This window comes from Macrobrachium rosenbergii, chromosome 42 (assembly GCF_040412425.1).
Source record: "Macrobrachium rosenbergii isolate ZJJX-2024 chromosome 42, ASM4041242v1, whole genome shotgun sequence".
NCBI lineage: Eukaryota > Metazoa > Arthropoda > Malacostraca > Decapoda > Palaemonidae > Macrobrachium > Macrobrachium rosenbergii.
Window position 1 is genome coordinate 45,701,322 of NC_089782.1, and position 10,000 is coordinate 45,711,321.

A 10,000-nucleotide genomic window follows, 5' to 3' on the forward strand; every position below is an offset into this window, starting at 1 on the left:
CTGTGACTCATGCGGATTCACTTGCCAACATGCCGTTGCTAATTAAATAAAAAAATATCGAACGTAAGCAGAAAGCTGCTTGGCCGCGCTGCAATACATCACAATATGCCTCTTGGTTTCTTAAATCTCCCTGTGACCCACTGACTCTCATGCCAGACTTCTAAAGCCTCTTATTCGCTTCTTACCGTTCATTTTTGGGATGGCTTTATTAACCTCATGCTCACACTATTGTCCTCGCAGATCTTGATAAAATCGGCTATTAAAAAGGAAGAAAGATGCCTTGGAGTTTTTGTATAGGTACTCCCATTTATCAGTATGTATCATTCAGTACCCAAGTAATTTAAAATACGGATTCGAGTAACCTAACGAGAGGTAACGCTTGAAAATCACTGATATCATTCTTCTTTGGGTCAAATTATCCAAAGTTTAATTTCATTTGAAACAAAAAATCAAATATATCTCTTGGAAATTACAACGAACAACAGCACTGCATTGGGTACTCCTAGATAGGATAAAATGTTTATCCATTTAAAGTATAACAATAAATATTTTAACAAATTCAAAATATTCACTTCTTTGAATAAACATAATTATATATATGTATATATATATACACACACACATATATATATATATATATATAAAATATACAAATATGAGCATCTTTGTGTACATTTGTAATTCGTATTACAGTACATATACATACACGCACAAAGCAAACCCACGTGACTGCAGCTAGAAACGCCTGCAAATTATATGCAGAACAAAATATAGTCGGATTTAATGGCAGTGCTTGAGTATAAAACGTTAATTGAAGGCGTGTTGCGGACAGGTAAAGTTAACAAGCGTGGAGATCGTTTGTGGTGATACTACGCCCCCTGGAGTGTCCTTTAGAGGGGAGAAAAGAAGGGGAGACGCCTTTGGGAATACTCCACGAGAGAGAGAGAGAGAGAGAGAGAGAGAGAGAGAGAGAGAGAGAGAGAGAGAGAGAGAGAGAGAGATAACGACATTTCGAAAAGAAAAGAGACCCGGTGTCGGACCACACTCTTTCTCAAAATGCTTCGTTAGTAGTGTACTCGAACATGCTCACGAACACATTTGGATGAGAAATGCCAGACGGGAGGCTGGGAATAATTAGAGATTTGTAGAAGATAAAACACAGGAAAGAGACGCACACATGTACTTATACACACACACACACACACACACACACACATATATATATATATATATATATATATATATATATATATATATATATATATATATATATATATATATATATATATATGGCATTATAAGTCACTTTTGCACATTACAGTACTTACATGAAAATAAAGTAACTGGCGATCAAATGAGAGAATGAGTTTCAGCCCTCAAGCAGATTTAAACTCGCGTCTGAGATCATTCGAGGTACAAAAACATACCACGAAAGACCACACCACTGCAGAATTTTTTTTCCTCCTGCGAGGAAGAATCCACTGCACGTAGCCTATGTGCCTTACCACGGTTGCCCTCAAGCATACGTTCACAGAAAGCTCTCTGAAGCCTGTATAGAACTTATTCTCTCATTCCACTTCCACATTACATTAACATTCTTTAACATCACTAGTGTCAGCTATAGTGGCGTGCGAGAGAATATTTACGAAAGTATGCTTGAAGCTTCACTGACCAGGTACATACGTGACACTGACTTCCGAGCTTGTAATTCGAAGCATCTTAGGAGAGCGCTAAAATCCACTTGACGATTGAAACTTACTCCCATTTAATTTCCGGTTACACTAACGTTGTATATACGTGTGTATATATATATATATATATATATATATATATATATATATATATATATATATATATATATATATATATATATATATATATATATATATATATATCTCAGGATGTACAAAGTGGCACAGGAAAAAAATTATTTGAGACAAAAATGGAGAACACGTGGAGAAAAAGCGACCTTGCAGACCAAGGAAGAATGAGGCGAAGCAATATAAGTGTGAAATGCAAGATTATCCAGGAGAAAGTTGGCACAACGGAACCGCTTGACTCAGCACGAAAATCAACAGAGAGAGAGAGAGAGAGAGAGAATAGCAGAGCGCTGCTGGTTGAATCTGCACGGCTAGACACGAAGAAAAATGATTTTGCCCAAAATGTTTTGGCCATACGAGATGATTTACTTTTACTCTTGGATTTGTTCCATTTTCCTCCTCGCGTTGATTTTGATGCACTGTCGACAGTGAATGAATACAAAGGAGCACCAGCGGCTAAAGTGAGGTCGAAAGAGCTCTTAGAAGATTTTTAAAGCAACGTAGAATAGATATGGTAAACCTCCAGAATATTTTAAAAACTCGTTCAATATCTTCTGTTCTAAAGCCCGCTTCCTTTGAGAAGAATTTGTCCAAATGGTAACTACCGTCCACTGAAATACAAAGATAAAGTTTCACCAGGTATGTGAAAGACTATTTTGAAAATTTACCACCCGGGGAACTAGAAACTTGTCTTAATCATGTGTTCTTCAAAGGACAAAATGAGGCGTAACTTACGTTCTTCCCTCCGCAACGGTCAAAGGTAATTTCACGAAAAGTCATTTCTTACCTGGGTAAAAAGTTATATATCAAACGTTATAAACTAATACCTTCTAACGAAGCAGAAGTCGAATAAGTAATGACATTAACCTCCGGCTAACTTCAAGTACGTTGCAAGGTTGTCCTCGACATATTGTCATTTTTTTTAAGTACTCATACGGATATTAAGAGTGTATTACAACCACGGGTCCCTTGGCCGGGTGGCACTCCTCAGGCTTCGCATTACGACAGGCATACGGTAAGACACTTCTTTCTAAAATCACCCTCATTTTAAAACAAAAGGAGAGAGAGAGAGAGAGAGAGAGAGAGAGAGAGAGAGAGAGAGAGAGTGTGTGTGTGCCACTGTATTCTGTAAAATGCCCGTCATCGCCATTACATGCCTTGCTCGCGTCTGCCTCGCTGGATCTTAGAATGTTTTGATCACAGTTTTAATATAAAATACATGCACAGAGACACGCACACAAATTATGTACATACACGCACACACATATATGTGTATATATACATATGTATATTTATATATATGTATATATATAAATATACAAATATATATATATATATATATATATATATATATATATATGTATGTGTGTGTGTGTATGTATATATATATTTATATATGTACATATATATATATAAATATATATATATATATATATATATACACACATTATAAATATAATATATATATATATATATATATATATATATATATATATATATATATATATACATATACATATACGCACAGCAGTGCATATTAAAACTGTTCCGCAAACAAAATACATTGCCCAAAGACGTGCACACGTCAAAGAAACCAGATCCCCCACAGCTCGCCCTAGTTGTTTTGCGAAGCTTCCACCTTATCCGTTTATTTCCGCAGCCATTTGAAAAACCACATAACTTCGAGGAATAACGAACAAGGTTGAGCTTGTTTCATTGTTCTTTGACCACAGCGCAAGTTTCTTGACGTAATCCGCGAGTCGGTGGAGTTTTCTAAGAGTGCATTCGTAAAAGTTACTTAAGAATGCGAAGATGACCTATGCATGCGCCCTTGGCCTCATTTATAAGCTTAGTTTTTGCCAAAAAGAAAAAAGTACTAAGACATTTTTACCTGTGCACGCGTACGCGTGTGCATGTGAGAAAGAGAGAGAGAGAGAGAGAGAGAGAGAGAGAGAGAGAGAGAGAGAGAGAGTCTTATGCATGTATATAATTCAAAACTATGGCAAGACAGACGTCCCAAATTACAAAATAATGTTTGTTCAGCCAAGCATAAAATTAATATGCTAATAATAATTACAGCAACAATAATGAAAAGCAAACAGTAAGTACATTAAAGAAAGAAAACAATGTGTTCTCTAAACCTTAAGGTCAATAACTTGGAAAAAGACCTGACATAAGACAGCCGGTAAAAGAACAGTAAAGAGCACGTACCATGAAAATACCTGTTCTGATCTGGATTTGTTCAATTTAGCGCAACCACGCGAAAATGGAGAGAGAGAGAGAGAGAGAGAGAGAGAGAGAGAGAGAGAGAGAGAGAGAGAGAGAGAATCTTAGTTAACTTGCAGACCAGACCAAATCCGGATACTGCTAAGAAACCTTAAAAGACTGCAGAGCGCGTGTACGACAGAGAGAGAGAGAGAGAGAGAGAGAGAGAGAGAGAGAGAGAGAGAGAGAGAGAGAGAGAGAGAGAATTTATATACTTCCGGCATGTTACTGCAAACTCATCTCATTTCTAAAGTTTATGTCATATGCATGCCCAGAAATCTGAGAAAACGTCAAAGGCATTACATGTCTCTTGAATGTTCATTTCAAACCATGTCAATGAGTATTTAAATAGCACAACAAAAAGGGTCTATTTCATGGTTACCACCACATACAAAAGTCAGTGTGTCGTTGCTAATTAGCAGCTTTATGTGAATCAACTACAGATGTATTCTGGTACAATTTTATAACATTATACTGCTCTTGCTCAAGCAATGAAGTTCTTAAGATTCTCTCTTTCAGGTACGTCAAATAACACTCTATCTTTCTCTTGAATATCTCTTAAATATATAAAAGCATTTTCTACAAAAGCTGATGGATTCCATGTAATTTAAAACCGCGTACTTTTCTTTAATACAAAATAACGATAATTTCCTTTTTTCTCTTCAGGTTTTGTCTCCGTCACTCTTTCTCTGACGGAGTACTTTTAACTCAAAGCCATTCCTTTCGTCTTTAACATTTTGTAGTTTCCTCTTGTTCTCAAAGAATGTTTGTCTAGTAGAAGGACTCGTCTAGTAGGAGGGCTTTTATTAAAGGATCAATATTCTTTACACTCAATGAAAACCATGTAAATAATGACTGTGTGTTTTATTCTTTTTCTCGTGGATTATCTTTTTTTAAAAATTAAACTATTATAAACTAATAGATATTATAATGACTACGAGTTTTATTCTTTTTCTCATGGATTATCTTTTTAAAAAAATTAAGCTATTATAAACTAATGATGTTCTTTCATTAAAAATTATCTGAATTCTCTCTTCAGAAAAACTGGCAACGTTGTCATTTCAGTCCAAAGTCAGTAACGTTTACAGTTTGTAGCTTCCTCTTTTTTTTAAGTATACTTCAATTACAAGAAAGTTAATATGAAGTGGCCAATGCTGTGAAATAGAAATTATCTAAACACCGCTAAAACCCTTTCGTCTCCTCCCCAGGTTTGATATCAGCCGGCGTGTCAGTGCCAGTCCAGATCCCCAGCCAGACTCCCGATCTCAGCGCTGCCAACTACTGGCCGAGGCTTCAGTGATGGCCTGCCCTCCGCGAGCCTGATGCGTCCACGGCCTCGCTCTACAGTCACGACTAACTGAAGCCATTTAGGAGGAATTCAAAGAAAATAAAAAGCCTCACAGGAAATACCCTAGAAGCCAAGGGAAAATGTACAATTTCACAAGTCCATAGAGAAAAGAAAATAAAACGAGATTTCTCTCGGTCGTTATACTCGACCAAAAATAATGTTTCATTCGACTAGAAATGGCCAAGTGAGGGCAAACAGTGATAAGTGTCTCTACTTCTGGATAATATTGAGATGCACGTTAGAGTTGCTTCTTCACTGCTTATTAATGACAGTAATTCAGTCAACAGCAGTGACTGCCCCAACCATGGAATTCTTTCCCAGTTCATAAAAAAAAATAAAAAGAATTCGGAGGCTTCGTATCAATGACAGCAGAACAGCAGTAGTCTACATTTCTCTGAAGAAAATAGATTTACCCTTCGTGTGATTTTTTTTTCAGGAGAGTGAATCTCAAACGCTGTTTTCTCGCCGTATATTTTATATAATAAAACAGTTAAGAAAAACAAAGACAATGAAAATAACGGATGGCTTGTTGGAAAACGATTTACGTTGAAATGATACAAGTTAGCCTTTGTAGCTTCGAATGTTAATCAGCGCTGATAATCCTGCCAAACATTTCTCAGAATGAAGGGAAGAGGTGACAAATTCTTTCTCACAAGCGCAAGGTGGCGTCACTGGAGCCGGAGAAGCATTGAAAGTAGCACAGATTATTTATTTAGGTACAAAATATCGACGCCACCAGTTGTAATGATCAAATAAATGAATACTGTATCATGCATGCTGTCCTATATTTGGTTAATGGAATAAAACCAAACTAAGAGTAATTGTAGGTTTAGAATTAATTTTTAGTTACACTTAAGTTACTGTTGCTTCTAATTGTGGTAAACAAAACAAAGCATCTCGGAGTCATATTTATAGAAAACGAGGAAAATGTCAAAACACGTCAACAGAAAATGGAGTCGCTTAGTAGAAGAAAAAGGGATGCAGTTGCTAAGTGTTTATGACAGGGAGTCATTCAAATAAAACTTGAGTGAATGTGTTGTAAGCTGCCTTTCTTTTTGCTGCTTTTCCAGTGATAAGCGTATAAGCAGGCGGCATTAATACACCTATTTATTACTGTATAAAGGTCTGTAAACAAACAAGTGTGTATAGTGTAGTAGAAAGAATGTCTAGCATAGTCACTTATCATCCTCATGGAGAACACAACACACAAATTATTCTCGTTTAGACTTAATTAAATTGACTTCATTCAGCAATTCATTTCGCATTATATATCCTTTCTCTCCTATGCCATTTCCGTTTCCTTCTCACTGCCTTTTTCCAAAGGAAAGCTAAAAAACCATATTCAAGAATAATAATACTAATCCCACCTCTGAATGCACGAGTCCATTTTTACTCCCCAAGTACGATAATGAGCTGAGACATTTTCTAATCATTATTTTGCTGGTGTATAATACATTAAGTGTCCCGGTGAGCGAAACAATTCTCCTGTATTAATGAGTTCCTACCAAGCCTTGTTTCTGAATTTCCCCTCCCCATATCCCTCCCCTCCCCATGTTACATGCTAAAAAAAGACGTGGATACCACCACCACCACCACCCCTACCCCACCACCCCGTCAAGAACCACAAGAGAGCGCGATTGATATCAGTGCACTTATACCAAATTCAATCTGATCAGATATCAGACTTGGTTTCACTCGAATAGAGCAGCATTTCACAAACTAATTCCCCATAAAATTAGCGACAAAAGAGTTCATTCTGTGCGTTGGGTGGGAATTTTACACCATATTGCCGTGTTCAACGTGTGCACCGTTGCGGCAGGGGGCGCGGTGCCGTTCTCAATGGCTGTCACTCGCAGAATACCATTTTCCTTTCCCCCTACCCCTGACACCCACCTTCCCGACATATTCCCCGATATCAACCACAAACCCCCTACCCCTCTTCCCTCCTCCTCCTCCTCCTCTCTCTCTCTCTCTCTGCATGTGGCATGAGTCGCATATACTCCTCAACCAGTTATGCTGGTTAGGCAGATATTTGGATGTTTTGGGGGAGGGGTCTTGGAGAGAAATGAGACAGCGCTTACCCTTTGTAGAAAACGACCCTTGATCATTTTGTAATTACTACCTATGAATGTTATTTCACTCTTGGATCATCACGTTTACCATAAAGAATAGTCATTTCTATAACACAAACCCAACATTCTTCCTATCAAATTTTATCTCTAAATTAAAATTTCAAGCAAGAGTGCATTATGTTCGAATCGCCCTACGTGTCAGACTATATAAATACCCAGCCCTTGTCAGTTTGAGTTCTGTACTTCTCTGCCCCATCTGACTCCTATTTATGTGTTTTCTTAGTCCACTGTCTTCTCTATTCACAATCTGTAGACTTCCGTTTCTAGAAAGATGAAAAGATGTAAGCAGATGTAATTTGTCTTTGTGATTATTTTTATAAAACCTAATAATTGCATTACACTGTTCTGACGTATTGTAAATAGATATATCTTTAATAATCATACACTCATCGTCATCATCATTATAGTAAGTCAATGGTGATTTGATTGACGTGCATCTGATTAGTAAAAAATAAAAAAACCTAAAAATAAAAGTAACTGGCATCTCTGCCGATCGTTTATACCAAAGACATTGTTCGTAGGACAAACAAGCATTATTATACATTCATTTCGCTCTTTTGGACTTTGTGAAAGTTAGAAACAAAGGAAATAGATGGCATGGAAGGTCACTGGGATTGTACAAGTGGAAAACAACATTGTGTTTGTGAAATCGAGTAACTTGAATTACAAACACAGTGAAATAACGCCGCATTACATTAAAGATTGATTGTTATTGTTACGAAGTCTCTCTCCAGTGTGTGAAACGTTGTTTATAGGCTAGTTGTGATCTTAACAGTGAATGGAAGAAACCCAACCAAACATAGTTACTTTCAGCAAAAGAAAAAAGCCTAAGGTGATAAGATAAATAACGCGTTGGTTTAATTTTAATGAAAAGACGAGTCGGCGTAACTTTCCAGAGATGAGAGTCCAATGCAATTTTAATGAAATACGATTTCAAGAAATGGAAAAAAACCATGATTAGTAAAACACACAACACCAATAAAAACTAAAATTTACCTTCAACAGCAATGTTGAGAAAAAAAAATTAATTTTGTCTAAGGTCCTCCCTATCGCCTTGAAAGGTTTTCAATGCATTCTGTCACGCCGACTTTGCAGTGTTGCAGTGCCGTGCATTACAACGTCGCTTTCCGATTCCAGATTAGCAACGCAAAACTTCAAATTCTACGTATTTTAGAGTTTTATCACGAACTCACTCTCCCATAATTCAAAAAGTAATTTTCTTAATTTTCCACCTAGTCAAATAGTCAATACTCTTTTGATGCCCGTACCGAAAATATGTCGAGGAAACCAAACAGCGAGAAGACTAAAAATGAAATGGCAATATGAAAATCACAATGCTATCCAGTTAAGTATCACTGCAATTAGTATTCTTACGTTTGATACACCCAAGATGAAATTGCTATTGCCGGAACAACAACATGTTTTGCTCAAAACAAAGGAATTCTCACCAGGGCACGAAACACACTGGAAAGCTGCCAACTCAGTTACATAAGGAAAGGATTTTCTTTTTTTATTTTTCACTGTTCCTTTATCAACCATTTTTGCCTTCCAATTATTTGTTAACTTACGAATCAGTCACTGCCTTATTCAACGCTTGCATCTTGACTCTAACCTAATGCGATATAAACAACAATGGCGCTGCCACGCCAACGCACAAGAACCCCTAGCCAAAAAAAAAAAAAAAAAAATGTACAAACCTAGAGCTAGGCAATGTATCCTGAAACCTCATCACATGGACTTATTAGCATTAAGTTTCCCCTGCATAAAAACAGGAGAATATCTTATGAATGTGTCGTCCACATACCTTATAAAACTCGTGGTAACAGTGTATTACGACTGATAATTGGTCATACAAGCGCAAAGTGCCTGAATTCCGATGTATAAAAACGGAAAAAAGCTGTTACAATGATGCCGCGAGCCGCGAGGGTCTATTAAAATAATCCCAATAACATTTCATTAAAGAAATGTAACGTTTTCAGTGAAGATCAAGAACAACAGCACCAGGCTAAAATTGAATTCTTTAATATTAGAGAGAATTTTTAAATAATCAAACAGTAAACTTTTAAATAGTAACGAGAGACATGGCGCATTCAAAAAGAAGATTAACGAAAACATACAAGTAAAAGTTATTAACCTTTCGTAACTTCAGTCATTCAAAAACTACCAAGCGGTTCAAAGGGCGTTCCTTGCACGACACAGATTTAGGAATCTATTAACCTGAGCAAGGCTGTTGAAATTTCGGGTCCAGTGACCCCCGTCACCGAAAACCCACCGATCTCATAGATCCTGTTTTTTTCGACTCTTTCTTTTTACCCGACCGAGCGCGCAGAAAGGCGCTAATGTAATTTGACGTTTCATTTAATGCTTTGTAAGCCTGTGAAATTACTCATGACCCCTGGCGCTCTTATTCATCCGAGATTAAAAACAAAGATAGA

General features: G+C 36.9%; 1 protein-coding gene across 10 annotated transcripts in view; it reads left to right on the forward strand.

Moving 5' to 3' along the window:
• LOC136828384 (paired box protein Pax-6-like) overlaps nt 1-10,000 on the forward strand; it is a 223,705-nt gene that overhangs the window by 212,979 nt on the left and 726 nt on the right. For all 10 annotated transcript variants that reach the window (XM_067086381.1, XM_067086378.1, XM_067086380.1 and 7 more), the window contains one exon: nt 5,294-10,000. This exon is cut by the window's right edge and continues 726 nt beyond it. In XM_067086381.1, the coding sequence (XP_066942482.1) occupies nt 5,294-5,385 (92 nt within the window). In that variant the 3' untranslated portion in view covers nt 5,386-10,000. The remainder of the gene's footprint in view (nt 1-5,293) is intronic.